We start from the raw sequence: 24,728 nt of genomic DNA, 5'->3' as shown, positions 1-24,728 counted from the left end.
TGACTGTAAAGGTGTTCTCTGGAAGAGTATAGTGATGGCAGCAGTCTGGCATCCTGTTGCTATGGTAATGATCACCTGACCATCATGCCTTGCATGAGTACTTGTATTGTACTTGTAGAAGACCAGAGTTGGAGAGGGAAGGAGTGTGCCTGGTCCAAACTATAATCAGAATCCTATCAATTAGTCTGAATTAGTCTGAATTAGTCTGACATTGCCACTCATCCATGTCAGGAGATTGGGAGGACACGGGCATTGGGCCACGAGCTGAGGCGCATGCACCATCCAAAAACAATCTGCGCCAATGGTTAGTGCAACATGGCTTCTATGCCCTCACACTCACTAACCACACATTAGGCCAATGCCAATGGCAATGGTTGGAGGCTGTTGCCGGACAGACCATGCAGGGCAAGAACTGCTGTGTTGAAGGATTTTAGGCATCTGTACTGTACCTCCAGGTCTCTGCAGGCTTGGGCTAGCTCCCAAGATCTATGCCGGGATAGAGTCCGGTTTTTCAGGAGCCCATCTGAATGGATAGATGCATCCATGAAGCACTTGTGCCCTCCTGCTTGTGTGTCCATGCTTAGTTAGAGGCTGGTGAATCAGCTGGTTTGCCTAAGAACTGGGCCAGGACAGGTCATTAGAAGCTTTGATCTCTTCAGGACACAGGCATGGATTACGATCGGGAGTGCGAGGAGACAAGCTGACCATGCCACTGACTGCACTCTCAGTATGTGCTGCTGATGATATGCTTGTAAGGTTGTCTGTGACTGGGTGACTGATAACAGCCACTGGGGAGTCCAGTCCCACTGGCCACTCCATAGCAGACAGCGAGTACAGTGCATCTAGGAGCTGTATGTCAGTATATTGTCCATGGATGATCGGATACATGTCCCAAACTGCCTTTCCCGCTAGCAGCATCCGGACAGTAGACTCTCTACTACTAGTACTAGCACAGATTCAGTAAGTCCGTATCAGTGTTACTAATGAGTCCTGCCAGCAGTGCTCTACCAGTCGCCTCTATTCACCAGCGACCGTTCTGAATTGACAGCAGTCACTTTATCTCTGGCTAGCTCAGCGTTTGAGCGGGAACACTTAATGTCACACGGCGATACGCACAGAACACGAGGGACTACTAGTAAGGAGCTCTCTGGTCCGAATACGACCAATACTGGCAATCGACTCTGACGTGACGTGACCAAGACAGACAGCCTATCTACGACTTGCAGTAAGACTACCTCCCAGTGCGCATGCGAGTGGCTCGCGTCCGAGCAACAAGCAGGAGGGATCAGCTGAGGCGTGTGAACGGACAGCCCCATCAAGATTGCACTGTCGATTCTCACTTATTAGCCGCAGTTTCGCTAGTCGAGCCTGACAGGTCTTTCAGGACGACAACGTCCACTCTGCATGTGAACGGCCTCCTGCCTGCTACCCTTCTGAACCTCCTGCTGCTGCTACCATTTCCGTAGCGTTTGCCCTCACATCGCGGCCAGAGCACCTGGTCAGCGGATGGTCACAGACACCACCAGGCGAATATAGGCGACTCTCGTCGTATAAGAAGGCAAAGGTGCGGTCTTCAGGGACAACTGAAAGGTGCTCTTTCATTTGGACAAAGTCAACGGTTCATTTTCTCTGGAGCCGGGGAGAAAAATTCGTCCAGCGAAATTTCCGGCACTTGATTTGTCGTTTTCTGGCAACCTTGTGCTGGACACGGTCGGGTAGCCATGATGACGGTACTAGGCAACAAGATTCCGGCATTACTCATGGCTAGATCTACGTGTGGTGTCTTGCTGATGATGTGCCTGAGCTGCTGTGTGACTGTGACACGCGTTGCGGCGACGTGCCGACGCGTGGACGACACATCGCAGGCTGGACCGGGTGTCGTGTGTCGGCTGGCTTGCCGAGTTCCGGAGGAGCGGCCAGTGAACACGACAATCGTGACGGTGGGACAAGAGCTACAGCTCGACCTGCTCACCATCACATGGAGTTTTGAGATCACCAGTGAGACAAGCAACTCGAGTCGTGCATTGCGTGTAGCTGTCAATGAGGAGGATGGAGCCCTGATCCTACAGGACACCGTGGACTATGAATCTAAACCTACACCTGTGGGTGTCACGCGACTGGTCGTCATGGGAACACCAATTGCAACCAGCCAACCACTGCAGATACTACCAGATAGAGCCAGTGACACAACATGCACTGTGGATATAGAAATAGTCGACATCGACGACAACCAACCGAGAGTCGACTCTAGCTTTCCCCGAAGCTTGACTGTTCGAGAGGACATGGCGGTGGGAACAACGATCGCGATACTACCCATCGTCGATGAGGACAGTGGTGTCCTGGGCCAGTGGGTAATAGAGCGTATTCCGATCGGTACCGGCCAGGACGTGGTGATACGAGACCCCGCATTCCGCGGAATCGGCACGTTTGACATCAACAATCACACCGGCGAAATCAGGCTCATCTCGGAATTGGACGCCGAGACTCAACAAGTGTACGGCGTAGCTTTCATTATCCTGCCAGTGGTTAGGGATCCATTGCAGCCATTTCCAGCCACAGAGATCATGGTCTTTGTGGAAGATGTTGACGAATTTGCACCTGTGATCGAGATTTCACCATTGATCATCCAAAATATCACCTTTTTCCCCGTAAGAGATATGGTTCGCGAAGCGCTCCCAGTATCCCAGATCGTCTTCCAGGCTACTGTCACAGATAGAGATGTGGACTCAAACACAAACTTCACTGTGCATAATGCCTTTGGAGACTTTTACACCGAGCGCGTGTTCCCAACCTCGGATGTAAGCTGGTTTCTGAGGGCCAACGTGAACCTGGACAGGGAAACGCGGAGCCAGTACAATCTCACACTGCTTGCTAGTGACACAAACCCGAACAACACACTTCACACGAGCACAAACTTCACAGTGTCTCTCATCGATTCCGACGACAATCGGCCGGAGTTTAGCCAAGAGCTGTACGAAGCCAGGCTAGTGGAGACGACACTCGTCGGCAGCCCTGTACTGCAACTGCAAGCTAATGATCCTGATCTAAGGGACTACGTGTCTTACAAACTGGACTCGATTCTTGTCCGAAACCGTACAGGCCAGCAAACACTGCCAGCTTCCATGGACATTAACTCAGTATTCAATATCAATAGCACCACAGGGCTGGTGACTCTGGGACGGCGGCTGGACTTTGAAGAGTTGGGCAGTGTGACGTTCCTTGTCGTGTTCACCGCCATCTCCAGTCGCAACCCAAGCAACAATGGTACATCAACAGCACTCATCACACTGTACGATGCCAATGACGAAGCACCCACGTTCCTGCAGACACACTACACATTCCAGGTGGCAGAGAACGGTGAGGGGCAAGAACCAGTAGGACAGCTGGAAGCCGTTGATAGAGATCCGGGCAAGAACGGGAAAGTGTTATACTCAATCGAAGACACAGCACGGCCTGATGAATCGCGAGAGTTCAGTGTACACCCAGACACAGGACTGCTCCTTACAGTGGGTGGCTTCGACAGGGAGACACAAGCCAGCTATTCCTTTCTAGCCGTGGCTACGGACGATGCAGAGGTAACTACAGATCGTCTTTCTGGAGTTGCACAGATTACCGTGATCATCACAGACCAAGATGACAACCCACCGGTCTTCACAAATCCACCAGCAGAGATACTCGTAGGCCAGGAGTCCGCACAGGGTCAGTTGCTATGGCAATTCAACACCACAGACGCCGATACCACGCCGAGCGAGGTCTCGTTTCGCGTCAGTTCACAGAAGAACAGTCAGAGTGCAATCATCGCGTCACACTTCACCATGAGCAACGACGGACGGTTGACAACACGCCGGTCCCTGGCCACATTGTCAGTCAACGTGTACACAGTACTGATCCATGTGCAGGAGACGAACGTTCCCACGCTGTCCAGCACGGTGCAGGTCAACTTGAACGTCACTGTCACAGCCCCGCCAGAGGCAAGCACGGGAAGTTCTGGCATTGACCTGACTACTATAATCATTGTCATCGCATGCGCTGCTCTACTGTTGATCATCATTGCTGTTCTACTGGTCTATGTGAATATCAAACGCAAGAAGCGCAGCATGGCCATCATTGTGCACAGCCAGCCCAGCAAGAATGAGCTCATCTTCCAGAACAACATCAGCGAGGAGCAAGCGTACAAAACGCCACACTACACACACGGCCCGCGGCCAGCGTCGCTAGTCATCGGCTCAACAGACAGCACTACATACATGAACTCCAGCGACCTGCAGGGTACCACACCCAGATCGGATCCGGACGGTTCAGCCTTCACGCCAGGATCGTTCACCGAAGCACCGTTCAGCGTGAAGTCGCGCATACGCTCCGGCATCTACGAACCAGGAGCGGCCTCGGACAACACGCCGTGTTCTAAAGAGTCGAGCCGTGCGGATTGGGATCGACGCATGAGTGTTCGTACTGCCTCGACAATGGTCGAAGAGGGAGGCTCAGTATCTTCATGCTCATCAGCCATGCATCACACTGGCAATGCACTATCCACAGTTGAACCGTCGCCTGACATTGAGCACGCCCGCCAGCGAATGCATTCTGAGTCATCCGACGGCCACTCATCGTCCCCACCTACACTCTACTCAACTGTCGGATCGCCAGGATCTCAGCGAGCAGCACTAACAGCAGCCATGAGTGCCTCACCCCGTATTGGACAGGGTAGAAGGAGAGTGGTGTCGGAGTCATACGACGGACCAAGGTCATACAGTGCCTACGCAGAGAGTCGCAAGACTCGCTCTCCGCCATCTGCATATCAGCAGACAGGCAGCGGCGTGTCCAGATCTGCTCTGTCCAACCCGGAAGACCGTCGCTCGCCAATGTCGTCGAGATCACATTCAGTGCGCTACAGCTCCACACCACCCAGTTCAGCCCAGGGCACCGACCCCACAGGGCAAACACCCTGGCAGCCAGTATGCTACAAGGCACCGATAGCTGCTTCGGCCGCAGCTAGTCCCCTGGTCGGGGACTTAGCACCCGTAGCTGCCCAGACCGGTTACAAGGCTTCACCCATCAGGCAACACTTCACACAGAACACCATAGAAGACACTGAGCAGGACGACACAGAGAGCTCTGCTGCATCTGATGAGCAGTGCACTGACGATGAAATGCGTTTCTATCCCTCTGGGCTTCGGCCGCAGAACAAAGGAGCAGCTGAAGGACATGGAGCCTCGCAGAACCAGAGGGTATATAATTCCTCTCTGCAAAGTCAGCATGCTGACCTTCAACGCTTGGAAAGTCAACCACTTTGAGTGCGGGACTGTCTTTCAACCCACTTCAGCAAAGAACGAAAAGAACCGAACAGAATGCAATGAACAGTTTTCATTCTCATATTGTGAGGTGTCTCTTTTAAAAATAAGATTCTAAAGCTAATATAACGTAACTTGTTTTGTCAACCTTTAAATAATCAGACCATAACCACCTGCATTTCCATTTTCCAAATCCGCATAAGGTAATACGTGAATCAGATTCATCATTTCTGCAATGTCACCAATATTTCCTTGAGATTGCCACATCGTTTTTATAGTCACCTATTCAAATTTCCAATATCACCATAATAATTATGCTGAACACCCCAGCATCTACATACAGGTATACCACGTGTAATCACTCTCTGTACACATGGCTATCAATTCTTTGCAGAAACATTTCGAACTTGAACCCTGAGAAATATAGCACTATTTTACACAAGAACAATTGAGGTTTGTGTGCACAGTGAACGTTAGGTGAGGTTTGGTTTGGCTTGGGAAGCTATTCTTGCATTCTACGAGGGGCCAGTGATACGCATGCAGAGCCGGTGTGTGGTGAACAGCGACTGACAGCGACTGACAGTGCAGCAATCATGGTAAGTACAGTGCTGGCAACTGAAATCCGACCCCTGAGCGGTGCGTTCACATTCTAGCGGTCTCTTTTTCCGTAGTGTTACAATCCTGTGTTGGGTCTTTGCGATGTGAGCTCTCAGGGGTCGGATTTCAGTTGCCAGCACTGTCCATGTAGTGCACATGTATTGCTAATAATGTTCAATGAGCAAGCGCTGTGTGATATGAAGCCAACAACCAACTTAGTGTAACATAAAAAAAAGAGAAGAAACACATGAGAATGAGTTATGCAGCAACTATCCACGACTGTAACAAGATGATAAACAACCAGAAAGTGCGATAATAGCATAACTCGTTCTCATGTGTTTCTTCTCTTTTTTTTATATTTATTACTGGCTCAGTATCCGAGCTTAGTGTAACATCCTCAGAAATATCCCCGGCTGTGGTGCTCAGTGATACTGCTGCTGTTAATGCATTACCCAACACTGACTGTCTCCTGCACACTGAAATAGTAGCAGCCTGTCCATTCTAGCGGTACATGTAACCCTGCTCTTGCAGCTGTCTTGCGCAATACAACAAGCCGCAAGGCCGCAGCTAACTTACGGTGTTGTGTGTTGCTGCCGAACTCATGTACAAGGAAAGTGTGAGGACCCAGGGCACAATTTCATGCACAATACCCCATAATAAACACACACTGTAGGAGCCCAATTGTCGTTGTACTTTACTTAGTTCACATACCCGTTCAGTACACACTACATGTACGTTCATAACACGGCTGGTAACCATGGTAACCAGAGACAACTCATAACACGGCTGGTAACAACCAGAGACAACAGTTAAAGTACATGCACTGCTGCAGTATCATTTGCTAGTACAGGCAGTTCAAAGTCTTAAGTCACTGCTAGGTACATGTAGCTCATCAACATGTACATGACTGTAATAAGGTTAGTTTGGTACTATTAGTATTACTGTATTACTGTAGTACTGTAGTACTGTACTGGTGGAAACTGAGTACTAGTACTACTGCTCCACATACGGTACAGGACATACACAGTATGCACATGTACAGCACTGTGACGGCAGACCAGTCAGATACTAGTAGTACTGTGTGATACCAGTAATGATTGCCTGTAGTCAGAGCACTTCACCAAAGCAGGGCACTAGAACTGCACTTGAGCTAATTGACAGCCAGTCACCAAGACTAAGTTAGCAGCACGGACAGCACTGGGTCCTGGAAGTAATAACGGTTACTAATAACTAATAACCAAGTACCACCCATGGCCGTGGCAGTAACAGCAGGTCACCAACGCCTGATCATGGGCCAACAGCACCAGTTCCCATGCAGCAGCTACTACCTATAAATGAGAAAAAGGAAGTGAGGTACCCTGACCACAGGAGCATGCAGTACACAGCACAGTGGACCTCCCTGGTACTTCAACACAACTGATCACACAGCTTGGTACTTAGTAACACTTTTACTGGCAAGAGCCACTTCATGGCCATTACCAAACTCCCAGTGCATCATGATTAGCATGTGGACTCTGACACCACCCTATTCGGACAGCAGGCTTAAACTAGAGATCAGAATTAGGAACACAATAATCACAGTCTCAATGTTGATTAGTATACTTATTGTATTGCGATCTAACTGCATTAGTGTTCCTAGGCAGCAGGGGATCAGTCACACACTCTCAAGCACTGGTGTTGCTACATCCGCTAGCTAGCTGGGCTAGTGTAGCACTGGTGTGACGATGATCGGGTGTATCAAGTGTGATGATGATGTAACAGCAATTATAACCAATACAGTAATTGTGCATCGGAACACAGACAGTGAGACACTGAGTGAGAGAGTCAGGGAGTCAGTGAGAGAGTGAGTTACTAGTGCACTGTCACCATCCAGGAAAAAGACCGCATCACCATCCAGGAAAAAGACCGCATCGCCATCATCTAATAAACCAACAAAGACATTAAGTGATCGGCAGTTAAATCATCTCGCTAAACCACCCACTGCGATGTGTGTCACTCCCTGTGGCTGCAGATCTGCAATAGGCAGCTAGCTAGCACGTCGGTACACCGTGCCTGCCGCATGGACAACACGTGACCAGCCCAACCGGCCCACCGGACACCAGCGCAAAAGAGCACAAAAAGTAGACTTAATACGGACGTCCGCAACCCCACCACTTCGGTCGCATAATGTTAGGCGTGCACGTGTGTAGCAGACTGGGAAGCAATGGATTGCTAGCTAACACTGGACCTGTGGTAGGGTGCAGTTGCTCATTGGAAGCATAGCCTTGCATGGGAGAGGCAAGGTGAATACGATCTGCACAGTCAACTAACGTTATTTCTAGTCAACTTCTAAGCACCGTCCATCACTCTATCCATCATGTTTGAGTGCATGCACTGCAAATCTCCAAGCTAATGGCATATTGTCAGTCTGTCACACATAGACACATAGGCAGACATCGAGATAAGGTTACAGTGAGAGGCAGTTTTCAACAAGTGTGACAGCCAGATACTAGCCACTTGCAAATCACACCGTGCTGCCGCCATGCGTGTACGCGTGGACTCCCCTCGGACACCAGAATCCGAACATAAGCGACGCAGGTCAGGGAAAAGTAAGTTCTTCGATGTGCATACCGGAATCTGTGTGCCGTTTCGCAGCTGCTCTCTCCAGACTAGTGATAACAGCCATAGCACAGGTGCAAGAACGGACAAGCATGGTGCATGGTGCATGGTGCATGGTGCCGAGCTTCGGCACACCATATCACAAAGGATGCATCCCACTGAGTGACAAATGGCTTCTAAATTCCAGCCAGAAGATAACTACCTAAGCATCGATCAGTCCCAGGATTGGACACAAAGTCCGCCTTCACATTCCAATACATCAACAACCTGAACCCCTCTCCCACACTAGGACAAGCTAAGAGGAGGATACATCCAAGAGCTACGAGTACTTCAACTGGGCTGGACTCTACTGCCATAAATCAATACACAAACACGCCTGACGATAAATAAGTGCAACGATGGAGAGTTTGACCTTTTAGTCAGCACACACCCATGTACGGAGGCAAGAGAAGCAAATGGTACCATAACTCCTTGTGCTTGCCGAATTGGTAGTGTTCGTATTCACTAATGAGCTATTTACGTGCAATCAAAGAGTTTAAGGAGGAGTAGAAGCCATGACGAAAGCAACACGCCGACCCACCCAGTGCAGTGTGAGTTACACGGATGTGCTAACTGCACAGTGTGCTAGCATCCAGTTTGAAAGTCACTTATATAGAAATTAGGCGACAACCAATAACTAATAACTTTGTGTTGTGTCAATTAAGCTGTCAATGCAATAGGTTCACACAGTGCACCTGGGCTAGATGGATTCAGGGCTTACTCTCGACATAGATCATTGCGTAACAGCTACATACACCTGGTGACTTAGCCATATAGCCTCTCATAAGACTGCAAACTAATAATGACTGGGCCATGAGCGATACGAACTCCATCTGCAATCAACAACCACTAGATACTACACTGCTTGCGCCAGAGTCAGTCAAACCGACTTTTCCGCATCCCTAGGAACACCAAAAACCCTCAGGGATAAAAGCCCAGATGTGCATGTAGCTCCCAAGGCAGTGGGAGGTGAGCACATCAAACCCACCATTAATAAGTGGTAAAAGACCAAAAATCCCATTAGCTGAATCCATGGTACCCTCACACATACCATAACCATACCAGGGTTACTGAAAAAGCATGAGCTCCACCAGCACCACCCGGTCACATGATCAAGTCCTCTGCACCTCTGGCAACCCCTACACTGCACAACCCAACACCTCGGCCCCGGGCTACACTGCACAACCCAGTATCCCAGCATCCGTTTTACACAACTGTGTTTGACAAATGACAACCCACAGCACATCAGCAAGTGCTTAGTTCCAGGAAGTTTACGTAATCGATGAGCAAGCGTAATGACTACCGGTATATGATGACAGGAGACACCGGTACATGCCACACAAGTGTACAACTACCACACCACACACCACCCTTACATCTCTCATCATTTAGTACTTGTTACAACTAAGTGTCACTAGACGTCACTCACAAACAATATGACATCAATATACTGAACTTAATGAACACATCAAGCAAGGTTGACTCACCTCTATCTCATGCTGAGTGACTGCCTAAGGTCAATGCCCAGCTGCAGCACTAGTACGAGGTACTGCAGTAATGTTCCTCCCCTGTATGGGTCAGTCGCCTGGCCACATGACGTCCCAACTAGAGAGGGTAGCACAGGTTACGCTGGAGATGTGATGTGACGAAGCATGCACAGAGCTGAACAGGACCACCTAGACAAAATTACACAAGACATTGTAACGAATTGGACAGAATTGGACATGACCATAACTCGAACCAGGGAGCAGCACAATACTACCATGTCCAAACTGAACGCAGACAAAAAGTAGTCGCGCATATAACATTGTTAGAATACTCAACGACGCTGATGGATTCAACATTTCCTTGACACAGCGGCCCACACAGCTCCGCCTGTGGCATCACGCCAGACATGGACATCATTCGAGAAGCTCATCGCATAACACAGCAATCCTAAACACCACACGTGCACGTACTATATCACTTTTCTTGTCGTTAGCTACGGACAACACACTCAAGGCCGCGACACTCACACTGAGTGTGACTCCTAGTCAATATCACGGTAGTCAGATGATGCGGTTATCGTAAATTATTCCTGCATAGAGATGTCAACTATACAGTCAGTCTAGTTCTGAGAGAAAAAAAAGTTAGAATAGAAGAAATCAATGACCAGCATCAGATCCATCAGCAGCAATAAGACATGGCGAGTAAATTAGTCCATGACATCAGCAATATGCACAGCACACACATCTGCTCGGAGGGAGTTACAAGTAGGAATATAGCAGCCAGTGAAGCAAGCATCAGGGACGCTCAGATGCTCAGCTAAGCCTGCTCATGTAGTCTTCTTAAAGTCATATGTAGCAAATCAAGCTATCGGGCTACAGCCCGGACACCACCTATGTATCAGAATTTTGATATGAACCAGACAGGTCAAATGAAGAAATTGTTCTTAAAAGATCAGTGTCTACCAATATTGCTACCATTGCAAATAACATTCTGTCGGTCAATGATAAAGAAGATATTCAGGCACCGGGTGCAAGAGCAGAATAGGATACTCTAATGAAATGATCGCAAATTTGCTACGCTCGTCCATAAGAGTCCTTCGACTCGACAATGGCAGTTTTCAAGGTAAACATCAACACGGATTCATCAACATCTGATGCAGTGGGGCTGGGATGGAACAATGTCACGGTTAAAGAGCAGGTCGACACACACGGAAGGCGGTATACGCGACTACCCGTGTGGGGCTCGTCTTCCCTGTCCCGCGTTTGCGACTCGACAAAGAAGACGCTGATCGGTTGACCAAAGCCCCCCGCGGGTATCGTTTCAGAGCCGGTGAGGAACACAAGGACATCACCGAGTGACACGCCAAACTCCTTATCATCTACATCACCCAACAAAGAACACAAGCCAAACTCTTAATATGTATGTACCAATACTTCATCCACAGAATGAGAAGCATATCATCCCCTGGTTTCATTGAGCATTGCGAAGCCATGGAACTTTAAATCATAACTATTAGTCCTTTTCGCTATGGAACTTGAAATCATAATGTTTGTTCCTCTGTTGCCACATAAACCCAACTCTGTGAAGGAAAATGGCAAAGGGAGAAAACAGAGGCAGCGATAAAAGGTAATAAGCTGCAGCTGCAAGTGGCGTGCAGGTGAGGTGTGGTGGACACAGCCGACAACTGGCGGCCATTGGTGATCACTAGTGGTGAAACGAATATCAAAACCCAGTAGCCGAATATTCTTCGGCTTAACGAACGAACGAACGAATATTCTTTCGTTAACACGGATGACATCACATGCCCTCCTCTCAGTCATCTTATTGGATATTGTCACTATTATTAGGCATGACGAACGAAGGCATATATTTCTCCATCATTTCTAGGTCATTTTTCACAAAAATCCCCAGCTGAAGTGCCTTTCACAGGCTCGAAAAACAGCTTGAGCTTGAGACGTGATTTTCGTTCGAGCGCCATACCTCCCCTTCGGGACCTAAGATTGCGTTCGGGTGGCTTCTAAACAACAGCTGAGAGTTTGCTAATGCCGATAGATCTTTCAATGAATCGATTCAGTCAAGTATTCACGAAGTTACGAAAGTTTGAAGTCGCCCGGTTGATTCTGCATACCGGGTTAACGAATATTCGCCATGAGAAATATTCGTTCGAATGTGTCAAACTGAACGAATATTCGAACATTCGGTATATTCGTTTCACCACTAGTGATCACAGGTACCGGCTTTCCCGAACACTACATGCATCCTGGGGTATGCAAGTCGAGGGCGCACGGAGTGAAAAGAACAAAGGAGGAAAATCCCATGTGTTATTCGTGCTGCAATGGCTGCCGTGGAAATAATTCTTATAACTACTTCGAAGTATTTTCCAAGGATCAATATGAGTCTACAGAGTCACTGGCAGTAACCAGTTCTCCGGTCCGAACCAGAAAGGAAGCAATGGTTATACTTGTAGTTCAATGGCAACATTTGTTGCGGTTCGCATGAGACTTGGGCAGACTGAGTTTTCTCCGGGTGACATGGGTGCAGCAGAGCGAATGAATGTTTGCTGTTCGATCACTTTGAGGTGGGTCTGATCGACTCACCTCCCACAGCTTTTGTGAACAATTAGTTAGGGACAATTCCTGTGGACTTGCAAACACGCAGGAATTCCAAACTACAAGACCAGCACAAACCTTGGCAGAGTTGCAAGAAGCGATGAAAGCCTGCGTAGACCCGTTGGCACATGCTGAGTAATGCCTTGCCCTGCTCAGTTCTCTGATTGAGTCTTGGGAACACGGGCTGTAAGAGACCGACAATATCGTCCACACTGAGGCCAGACGACAGTGCATCCTCCTATACACCATCACAACAACAGCAACAACAGCAATAGCAGCATCAGCAGCGGAAACACAATAAGACTACATGAGTTGAGACAAATTGTCCAAAACGCTTTACATACATAACAGCTAAAACAACTTCATTCTATCCTGCTACATGCAATTGACTAGGCCAGTTCACAATACCAAGGTGTTTTCATAAAGCCCGAGATATGCTACAGTTCTAATGTGTGTACAGCAGAGAGTCATAGTGGTAGGCTGGCAACTGGCACACATAGTCTGGTATGTAGCATGTACAGCCATGCAGTTGCCTGTGTTGATACAGCTTAGCCAAGTCAAATGGTCCTTGCATACTGTACGCAAAAGTACATTCGTCCAAGCATGCAGGACCCCCATCCACCCACGCGCACACAGACACATAGAGACACAGGCACACATAGAGACACAGACACAGACACACACAACACCCACGTACACACACGCACATACACACACACAAGCACACACACACACACACACAGGTGGTACAAGAGATTCGCTACACTACACACCGGTCACACACAACAACGAGCCATACCACGAAAAACGGCATCATCAACTGAGGATAGCGGCGTATGATCTCATCCAAGCCCAGATGTGCCAAACCCAAGCGGAACTGATCCAGTTCAGCCTTGCGACGCAGAATAATCTACGAACATTATACAGCAATGAGACAAGAACATCTTTATAGAAAAGAAAAGAGAGAGAGAGAGAGAGAGAGAGAGAGAGAGAGAGAGAGAGAGAGAGAGAGAGAGAGAGAGAGAGCGAAAGAGAGAGAGAGAGTAGATGCACTTGATCCCTCAAGCACTAAAGCCTGTCTGCAGTGACTACCAGACGGTGGACAGAAAACCCATACAAACCGCCCAAACCTCAATAAATAATACTTGATGAAGGCCCTTCTCAATGGATGCAAAACATAGGTTTTACTCCATTGTCAGACAAAATGAATAAGACCCCTGCATGTTGGACAATCTTTCATCTAAACAAAACAATGAAAGTAGATTTGTCCCTGTGAGAAGGGCAAGTCTGCTGCCATAATGAACTTGATACATGTCGTAGTCATTGCTTGCTTGCCCGCATTATCGGTCAATGTTTCACACATATACATGTACTGGTACCTACCTCATGATAGAGTAAGCAGTGCAGCATTGCAGCGCCGTCTTTAGGCGCAGAGCACTTGGACAGTGGTCGGCAGTAGCCGGACGCAAAGAGCTGAGACTTGACTGACTCGTCCTCAGTAAGGAGGGCCTGGAACTCAGCCTCTGACGCAGATGAAAGCTAAGCACAGGAAGATACACCGTATGGGATCAACACCACGAGCCTGCACCAGTGCGCCGCACTGTAAAATAAATCACTACTGCTGGAGGAGAGGAGGTTTGTCAGCAAACAGACCGTTTAGTAGAATTGTTGAGAGACCATGCAAGGAGAAAATTGTTACGTCGGATTTGGCTGACTTTCGAAAAGACACAGGTCTTGATACATTAATTCTGTCAAAGACACCCGCATGCCTTTAGAGAGGATAGTAACATACAGCATGACACGTGAACACGTACATGTATAATGACTGCTTTGCATCCATTATCAGCTGTCGACTTCATATCATTGATAGTAGGGTCTTGATTCATAACACACAAACTGATCGTCCCCTAATGGTTGCTTCGGCATGAAATTCACGCTGAAACAGAAGCCGTTCTGCTTTCAATGTATCTCTGTGACAGTGCGTCGTCAAATGCCATGAGCACCGTGATGTGCGCGGTTGAGGTCCCTTTACAGAAGGTAATGACGAGGACATGACCACCAAGAGTATGCAAAAGCAGTGTATCGCGTCTGCAACGGCAGAATATTACATCGGGTGACAAACCCACACACACTGCGTCCTGTGCATGAGCGAGTTGTAAACGACCGTGTTTTGGGTACACAACTCTCTGTTAGTCACTTGCACGATCTGCTCGCCGCGTAACCTATTGAACCATGTCACATGGTGTGAAGCTCTGTCCTCGCAGCACGGGATAGAGACAGTACTGGCAGGTGTACAATCCTGCGGGTCATGTACATTAGACAGCCTGGATAATGTCCCGGACAACCAGCACCAGTGACCGTACCTTAGTCATGACATCACGTAACCGCTCGTCGATGACATCATCCAGCATGAGTTGCATCTGCACGCCAGCGGACGATGAAGCATTCGACTCCAGGCATAGGAAATCAAACACTGCCTTGGAGAAGATGGGAAGACCCGGTCCTCCGTGGATGATTGAATGCCCTACGAGACAACCGAGCGCTGAGAACAGACCGGTCTCCAGAGCCTGCACATTGTGTCGAGGCAGCAGATGACCTGACTGGCCCTCCAACAGCAGCGAGGCTTCCGTCGACGCCACGCTGGCAACGATACGAAAGAAATCTCGACGCGGACCACCGGCATCAATGCCTGGCTCTCCAACAAACGTCACCTAGTATCGGCATAAACAGAGAGAGCACCAGCAAGAGATCCACACCAGCATACACAAGGCACAAGCTAATCAGACAGTATGATGTCCATTGCACAATGCTCTGTGCACTTATCTCAGCTAAAGGTGATCCAGAGATACAAAACATTTTCTGATCCCAATGAACTACAAGAAAGGCATCTATATAATGTATATCTTCTGCATTGAGAGCAACAGCAGTTATGGCAGAATCAGCAGCAATACCAACAGCAGCAATACTAGTCGCAGTAGCAGCTGCAGCATCAAACAGCACCCAGAAAATAGCAGTAGAAAACAGCAAAAGCGAACATCAGAAGCAAACAGCGGAAAAAGAGCAGCAGTAGCAGACAGCAGCACCAGCAATACCTGTATATTCTTACTTTGGGTTCCCTGGCCAAGTCCGCAGCTGTCCAGCGCTGTCGGTAGAAGGCCAGTGCATCCTCCCAGGCATGGTCTCGGCGGATCTGAATTCTGCACAGGGCAGTGCTTCTCGTCTTGCACAGCGATGCCCGGTGCTGTGATAGTAGCGTTGTGATATCAGGCTGCTCGTCAGCTGCTGGTAAATCACTGAAAATAGCCAAAAAAATAAAAAGGGAAAGCATGGGTAACTGAGACTCAATCAGTAGCTTTTCAATCAAATTTACAATCGCACATCTGTAAATAAGAGAAAAGAAGGGGGGGGGGGGTGAAGAGATGGCTAGCGGACTCTCTCTCTGTCTGTCTGTCTGTCTGTCTCTGTCTCTCTCCAAGTAAGTGAGAGAGTGCAGATAAACAACACACTTTGCTCCAACGTACATTGCGTTGCATACTTGAAGATGATCCTTGAGCAGGGCCGCATTGATCGATCGTAGGCACAGCTTGCAAGGCAAAGATGCCGAGCTCTACAAACAGAATTACAACATGATATCAAGATGGATAACACAGAAAAAGCAAAAAATGAACTTAGTGTACTTAGTGCAACTAACCAGAGGCCAAAGTAGCAACACGCACTAACTAGAGGCCATCCAAATAATTATTACATTTTCAATGTCATCTACACCATCAGAGCAGTGGTGCAAACATACAGACAACAGTTCCCAGTGCATAAAGCTGTCATGCGTGTGCAGTGACTGCAGTCCTAATGCAGATTGACACGAATTTCTGCAGAGATACGTACAGATATCCACAAAGGCATGTTCCAAAAAGTTTTCTATGAAGTGAACAAACTTGAGGCTTTTCACGACACAAGCAACGTTTTTGAAAGGTTTTCCACGTGTATACATCCATGCCTTCTCATCAGGTGGAACACAGGCAAAAGCGAAAAGAAACACGAAGAATGAGTAGCGAGAAATAAAACTGGCAAATAGGTCTATTGTCCATTGTTGCCACACTACATTGCAAGCTTGTTCGATTTCTTCACACTTGTACCTTATTACAACTCAGACTGAGACAAGGATGTTACCGGTATGTATAATTCTATTGACATAAGCCAACAACGAGGAAGTCACTTCAAGGACTCGGAAGACAGAACAACAACAAAAGGGGAAGGCAGCACAGGTTGGCCTGCGTGCATGCAGAGTCCTAGTGACGTCTTAGTGACGTCAACACATCAGACATGTACATGGATATCACAACCTTTTGTCATTCCTTCAATGTGTATGCGGTGGGTCAGGCGCGTGCGCCGGTGCCCTTCAAGGGGGGGGGGTCCGGGGGACCTCGCGCGGGAAAATTTTCAAAAAATGAAGCAAAATCCTGCATTTTGAGCGAAAAAGGGGGGGGGTTCCGGGCACCCAGGAACCCATACGGCGCACGCGCCTGCGGTCTCGCGTTTTGCCTACTCATGCATGAGCTGTTCTGTCACCTCTCTGCTATGCTTAGTCCAATGCTCTTCAGTCTTTGCTTATTGCCTGTAACCTAGCTGATTTTTGCCTGGAGTGTGTTCTCTTCCTAGGTGTGATTGCATGTTCTAAAATACATACAGTCATATATTTACACAGTAGAAAGGGACAGTATGGTGGTCCCCTACCAAATTCTGAGACGTCGCTTGCAACATAGCTGTCACAACATTGATGTGCTGTAAAGATGCTGCAATGTACAGAGGACTATCGCCAGTCTGTTTGGCAGGATATACACACACACACACACACACACACACACACACACACACACACACACACACACACACACACACACACATGTATGCACGCATACACCAACACACATACGTACACACATGGACATGCATGTACTTACACACACACGTACACATACGCACACACACACACACATACACACACACACACACGCACACACACACACACACACACACACACACGCACGCACGCACACACACACACACAAACAGTCCCGTGCATGCATAAACAAGCGAACATGACGGCAGAAGCTGCAAAATAGCGCCGTAAAGTGCTTTTAACACCACAAGAGACGAAACAAGAAAGTTGAGAATCCTACAACTCGTAAACGCTACACATTGCCTGGCGCTCTTCGTGAACTACCATTAGTATACAGTGGGGATCTTGTGATGATGCATGTGATTGTGATGATGCATGTGATTGTGATGATGCATGTGATTGTGATGATGCATGTGATTGTGATGATGCATGTGATTGTGATGATGCATGTGATTGTGATGATGCATGTGATTGTGATGATGCATGTGATTGTGATGATGCATGTGATTGTGATGATGCATGTGATTGTGATGATGCATGTGATTGTGATGATGCATGTGATTGTGATGATGCATGTGATTGTGATGATGCATGTGATTGTGATGATGCATGTGATTGTGATGATGCATGTGATTGTGATGATGCATGTGATTGTGATGATGCATGTGATTGTGATGATGCATGTGATTGTGATGATGCATGTGATTGTGATGATGCATGTGATTGTGATGATGCATGTGATTGTGATGATGCATGTGATTGTGATGATGCATGTGATTGTGATGATGCATGTGATTGTGATGATGCATGTGATTGTGATGATGCATGTGATTGTGATGATGCATGTGATTGTGATGATGCATGTGATTGTGATGATGCATGTGATTGTGATGATGCATGTGATTGTGATGATGCATGTGATTGTGATGATGCATGTGATTGTGATGATGCATGTGATTGTGATGATGCATGTGATTGTGATGATGCATGTGATTGTGATGATGCATGTGATTGTGATGATGCAATGCAGAGAGAAATCAAACACACTGTCGCTGTACTAGTACCTTATCTCGTAAAATGCTGGATGCTCCATACTGCAGCAGCACTCTGGTGGCGGGTACGTTTGCAAATCGGGCCGCCCAGTGTAGAGGAGTACGTCCAAACTGTGAATAGCAAAACACAGAACACACAGCACACAGAGTCACACTATTTTCAACCAGGTCACCTCTGCATTATACCGAATGTCATGCTAGAAGGTAGAAAGACAACCCTACCTTATCCAACGCACTCCAGTCAGCGTTGTGCTTGAGAAGGGCCTGCATGACACGCTTCTCTCTCCACTGAATGGCGAGGTGCAACGCTGTTTCGCCAAGCTGATTAAAACACAAGTGCACACACACATGCACACAGTAAGACTTACGTTTAGTAACCAGTGCATACATATCTGATGTCATCTGAAGTCTATAGACAGCAGTCGTTCATCCATGGTACTATTAAAGGGGAAGTTAAAGCTAAAATCAAAATTTCACCAGTTGTAGTCTTCGGGGTGCTGAGTTGAATGGCCTTGGTCCGAGGAAGCTGAGACGCTCCCTTTCTACTTTAATCCCAATCGAACTCGCGCACTTCCACCGAAACTGGGTGACTGCGCCCTACTAGATGGGGATTTGTATGCAAAATGTCACTAAAAGCGCCATTTCGTTCTTATAGAAGCACGGATGACCGCGATTGGCCCATATGTTGTAGTCTTTTGGACGCTGAGTCGACTGGTTTTGGTCCGAAAAGGCTGCGATGCAACGTTCCTCCTTTATTCCCAATCGAACATGGTTGAACAAGCGGTCACGTGCTCCTGCGTACACCAGTCACCTGGTCACCGTGCCTGCAGGGTACAACTTACTAGCCAGTCTGACCTTTTTTGGGTGCAGTCCTGTCACTCGAGTTGAACCTTGGTGTGAAAGTTGTCGCCTGCTGGCGTGGTGACCAGGTGATTCGGGCACCCAGGAGCACGTGACCGCTTGTTCAACCGTGTTCGATTGGGAATAAAGGAGGAACACTGCATCGCAGCCTTTTCGGACCAAAACCAGTCGACTCAGCGTCCAAAAGACTACAACATATGGGCCAATAGCGGTCATCCGTGCTTTTATAAGAACGAAATGGCGCTTTAAGTGACATTTTGCATACAAATCCCCATCTAGTAGGGCGCAGTCACCCAGTTTCGGTGGAAGTGCGCGAGTTCGATTGGGATTAAAGTAGGAAGGGAGCGTCTCAGCTTTCTCGGACCAAGGCCATTCGACTCAGCGCAGGGATGCATGTGGAACATGACTTCAAACCTGAACCTTTCATCAATGGTAGTGGCAGATTCACAGGGGGCCAAGGGAACCAGGCCCCTCCTTTAAACATGTTGACCATTGTTTGCCTATGGACCAGTGATGGTGCAAGTCTCGGTGACTGTATTGTCATGACATGTAAATCTTGCTCCACACAGTGTACCCATGTACTGCACGGCTTTCATGTCACACACAACTAGTCACTCAGGGTGGGAGCGGGACTACACCCAGTACTTCCACGGCCCGTATTGTATCGGCCCACTTGCAGATGCACAAGATATGCAGCCAGCAATCAATTCAGGAAAACTATTGCACAGTTGTGCATTTGTTGAGTCACCTCCACCATTACACTGCGCTCTTTAGCCGACTAGACCCTCCTGCACACAACCATCACCATTGCGAGGACACTTCCGTAGACGATATTGATAAACTCCTTCAGACAGCCGTTTCGCTAATACATAGCTCATCAGTAAAGGGAGATGTTGAATGATTAAAAATATAGACCAAACTGCTATTATACAGGGGCGTAGCAGCCGCTCCGGCTTTGGCCGGACCACTTTTTCGCCCGACCACGACCACCATAGGGGGGGGGGGAGGGGGTCGTCCGTACCCCTCGTACCCCCCCCCCCCCTTGGGTACGCCCCTGATCTACCACATGATCATACAGGACAGCCATGTAGCTTCCACTGCAGTCAATCCACTGCACCAGTTGGTCACGTGATGTCAGCCATTGCGTTTCCACTGTCCACACGTTGTCATGAACACTTTTTTCTACACAAATGCAGTCACATGACAATGATGTGAAGCCACTCTTTCGGCGGTGTAGAGCACTCTGTCGGCGGTGTAGAGTTCGCCTACCTCCTGTGTATGGGCATTGACGTTAGCACCACACTCGACTAGCAGAGAGGCAATATGCGGTCTGCCTTGTATGGACGCTTCGTGAAGAGGATGCCGGCCTTCCTACAACACAACAGAGCCAGGCACATGTTGGTTGGTTGGTATATTTTATTTTACTTCGCCAGAATGAACAGGCATTGCTGCCTTTGTGCCTGGACAAGCGGATTGTCCAAGCTCTCACAAAAAGATGAAGAACATGTGCGCAGCTCAAGTGTAGTCAGCGTAGTTCAGTCAACATACAGGCAAAGGGCCGCCATATGTACTACATACCGTAGTCACAATAGGCAAAGTGGTGACTATAGGTTGCCGGTGTTACATAGTCACCACAGCACAGATGTGCTCTGATACAAATACTCACCATACCACAGATGTGCAAGCCACACGCCTGAGGCATAGGTGAAACAGTTAGAGATAGGAGCACTGGACTTGCTAAGCGGCGCTCAATGAAACAAGAAGTTTCCAACGCCTCCTGCAGCTATGATCAGACTTGAACGGTTAATGTGACAGGCAGTGCAGAGATAGGCTGTACTGTTACTGTGTGTAAGGACATGCATTGTAGAGTCAAACACCTTTTTGGGAAAACAGAGCAACAACAAGCAACCTGAACTGATTATAAGTTTTTTCCAACTCAGCGTACCTCATTGTAGACATTGACATTGGCTCCAGCTCTGACCAATACGGAGATGATGTCACTATAACCACCTTGCACTGCTAGGTGAATAGGTGACGATTGACAATACTACGGCACAGAACACAGGGCAGTACATCAAGCAAGACAATGGAGGTATGAAGCGCTACATCTCCCCCCCCCCCCCCCCCATTTCTATCACCATGGCTGGCTATCACCCATACCACCTCTTCATTGGCTAATGCCAGTGATTGTGAACAAATGAAATATAATATATACCGTAGTGTCTCGTATTAAAGCCTATCTCATATAGAAGCCTGTTTTGAACACAAGCCTGATTTTCAAGATACACTGTCGGCACATAAGCCTGGTTTTAGTGTTGACACACATAGAAATGCCTGGTTTGAATACAAGCCTGATGTGAATAGAAGCCTAGCCCTGACATCAGCTTCTACAGGAATAAGCCCGGCTTGAATACGCAATGGTTGATAAATATGGTGGTAAAGACACACCTGGCAATATGGCGGTAAACACACGCCTGCCCACACACGCTCTCTAGGCTGCAAAGTTCTGGCACAGAGCTCTCCTTCTCACCACCACCACCATCAGTTCGCGCCTGGCGCCTCGTCGATGAATGGTTGGTGGTATCCGACACTGCAGGCTGGTACATCAAGTAGCGCATGGCACATAGAAGATGACACAGCAACGACATAGCTCGATTGCGACGTACATTTCGTCCCCGCTGGACTCATCAGGCAATCTTCTTCTTGGATGTCTTCATACGGAGCTCGACTCGGGAGAATGAAGTTGAAGACACCACTGCAGCTGTACTTATGGTTGATAAATATGGTGGTAATGACACGTATATTGCCAGGTGTGTCTTTAGCACCATATTTATCAACCATACGTACAGCTGCAGTGGTGTCTTCAACTTCATTCTCTTGGATACGCGACATTACGGTAAATACAGCAGACAGAACAAACGGCAAAAAAGGCATACACTAAGGTGTGCCCAGCGCACTGCTTGGCTTGTTCGCGGTCACTGGAAGGAATGGGATGGCATCATGATGATGCCTCTTCCGCCACAGACTCTGCCACCGTTGGTGACGAGGATAGAACACTGGGGGGTGAAGAGGATAGAACACTGGGGGTGAACACAGATGCCAGTCTGCTGCACTAGGAATTAACTATTCCTGGCGCGAATAAATCGGCAGCTGAAATTTGAGTCCCTGAGAGTGAACTGCATGTATGAGTACCCGTGGTCCTTGCTGCGGCCAATATCAGTGGCAGAGTGAATGCAAAGACGCTAGCCCAGGCGCAGTGTCACTGACGCAAAGACTGGCAGAATCGATATGGGAGGCAGGGTACTATTCAAGAGAGGGCTCTAATCGAGCGAGTACGGTAATTATTTATTAATTTAGATTGTGAGCTGCACACCGCCTCTAGTCAGGTTCTTACTGTGGATACGGCATTTGGTGATATGCCGTCCTCAAGAAACTCGCGTACTTGTACAATGTCTCCCTTGAAGCAGGCCACTAGGAAATCACCGGCGACGGAGTCAACCTACAGAGTACACAAGATGCACATACGTACGGTAAATACCACAAGGGCACAACTCTCACATTGAACAATACACAGGGCTTGCGATGACAAACTTTAGATCATGAGCAAAAAGAATGGTGACGCCCCCCCCCCCCCACCTCCTCCTCTACGGTATACCTAACCTGGTTCTAACGTTATACACACTCAACGGGCTAGAGGCTTCAACTGATGGACGATGCCAGATTGCTTGAATGAGTTTGCAGTGGATGCCCCCCAGATAATAACGGAAACCATAATGTACACTCAGACGTATAACTCTGCATAAAATAATGTACATGTAATGCTGCACCATCGAAAAAGAACGAAACTGCTGTGTTCGCTAAATATAAGAACGGGTTAGGCTAGAACCCGCGGCACGCCCCGTTCTTCGACGCCCTGCAGTACTGTACTCCTTTGCAATAGCGGCAGGCATCTAAAACATGGAAATCTCAAGCCAGGTTGGCCACATCTTTGAGCCGAAATGTAGAAAAACGCCGCGACAGTAATCACATGCAGACATGTGGTACTCATGCTCATGTTCCCTCAAGCCTGGACTTTCTTGTGGCACACATCTTTGGAATCCTGTTTCTTCTACGCGTGCCGGTAGTTACAATATGCATGCACAGCTAGCCTGCATCGAGACGCACGGCTCACCTCTCCGGCCAGACACGTCTCCGCCTCCGGACCGTCACAACCGGTCAAACAGGGCATACAGTCCTCGGTGGTTACCACCTCAAACGTGTCGTCCGCCAACTCAGCACCTACCGCCAAACCACTCATCTTCACTCAATGGCTGGCCAAGATGTTCGATGGTGTCCAGAGTATGCTCACGCTTTTCTAGTATCAATTCTCATTCTCAAGAATCTGAAACAATTGATGGGAGCAATCTCACAAAATCTTCTTGGCAGAAGAAAACCATTCTATGAGAATTAGCCCATGCGATGCAACTAATAATATACCATTCGTGGTGAGCGCACAAGCTTCACCCAAAGCAAGCAGGAAATTCTTAGCATGTACTTTCTGCAAGACAAAGTCAACAGCTGCTGCCACAAGCGTTCAAACTCCAATCTCCTCAGCTGGCTTTCCGCATCACCATCCAATCGCACCGTGTGACCAGTCTGAAGCCCAAAGCAAGCAGGAAATTCTTAGGATGTACTTTCTGCCAGACAAAGTCAACACCTGCTGCCACAAGCGTTCAAACAATCTCCTCAGCTGGCTTTCCGCATCACCATCCACTGTGTGATCAGTCTGAAGTTGAGCCAGAAAATCTAATAAATATTCCAGCTGGAGCAGGTCAGCCAGGAGCTATTTAGAATTGTAAAATCTTTCCTCAGCTCGATTTCCAAATGAAGCTCTGCTGTTCATTCATTACCATCGTGTATTCAGCCAGCGGTGAGAAGTTGGGTCCTCAACATGAGATTTACTAATTTCAGCGTCACGAAAGCACAACATCAGTGGTTCACCGCATGACTTTGGCAGTCTTGAGGTAGACTCGACTCTTTTCTTGAGTCGTGTGGGGGCTCAAGTCACCGATTCACCGTCCTTTTTTTACACGACATCACCGAGATCACGTCAAGGCAAAAATGTCAGTATTTTTGTTTCCAGAACCCCCTCAACTCAAAGCTTCGAAGTCAAACTCAAAGCGTCCACTCGCTCGGAGCCATATCCTCGACAACATTATGAACAGGCTCGGAGAGAGTCGGAGTCGGAGCTCATCCGTGACGTCACGTCACATGGCTGGAGGTGCGTCATTTTCGTACACCTCTGCCACCAGGTATGTAG

The 24,728-nt window shown here is 48.1% G+C and overlaps 2 protein-coding genes and 1 long non-coding RNA gene across 3 annotated transcripts; 1 reads left to right on the top strand and 2 right to left on the bottom strand.

Annotated features, from left to right (window-relative positions):
• The first annotated feature begins 588 nt into the window (after positions 1–588).
• Positions 589–5,634, top strand: LOC135808318 (protocadherin-11 X-linked-like). Its single transcript, XM_065321488.1, has one exon. The coding sequence runs from the start codon at positions 1,722–1,724 to the stop codon at positions 5,289–5,291; it is 3,570 nt and encodes a 1,189-aa protein (XP_065177560.1). The 5' UTR covers positions 589–1,721; the 3' UTR covers positions 5,292–5,634.
• A 1,805-nt stretch (positions 5,635–7,439) lies between these two features.
• On the bottom strand, positions 7,440–10,194 carry LOC135808317 (uncharacterized). The gene is made up of 2 exons (XR_010552074.1): positions 10,010–10,194; positions 7,440–7,805 (listed from the first exon to the last, which is right to left on the bottom strand). It is a non-coding gene; the product is annotated as an uncharacterized LOC135808317 (long non-coding RNA).
• A 384-nt stretch (positions 10,195–10,578) lies between these two features.
• LOC135808314 (uncharacterized) lies at positions 10,579–24,564 on the bottom strand. The gene is made up of 14 exons (XM_065321487.1): positions 23,601–24,564; positions 22,824–22,928; positions 21,375–21,476; positions 20,699–20,800; positions 18,791–18,889; positions 18,581–18,679; positions 17,351–17,437; positions 16,141–16,226; positions 15,726–15,912; positions 14,983–15,330; positions 14,003–14,158; positions 13,419–13,529; positions 12,698–12,857; positions 10,579–11,388 (listed from the first exon to the last, which is right to left on the bottom strand). The coding sequence occupies exons 1-14, from the start codon at positions 23,724–23,726 to the stop codon at positions 11,084–11,086; spliced, it is 2,073 nt and encodes a 690-aa protein (XP_065177559.1). The 5' UTR covers positions 23,727–24,564; the 3' UTR covers positions 10,579–11,083.
• Between the last annotated feature and the right edge of the window lie 164 nt (positions 24,565–24,728).

The sequence above is a fragment of the Sycon ciliatum genome, chromosome 2 (genome assembly GCF_964019385.1).
Source record: "Sycon ciliatum chromosome 2, ocSycCili1.1, whole genome shotgun sequence".
Taxonomy (NCBI): Eukaryota; Metazoa; Porifera; class Calcarea; order Leucosolenida; family Sycettidae; genus Sycon; species Sycon ciliatum.
Note: the sequence above shows the minus strand (reverse complement) of the source record. Positions and strands in the feature narration are given on the sequence as shown.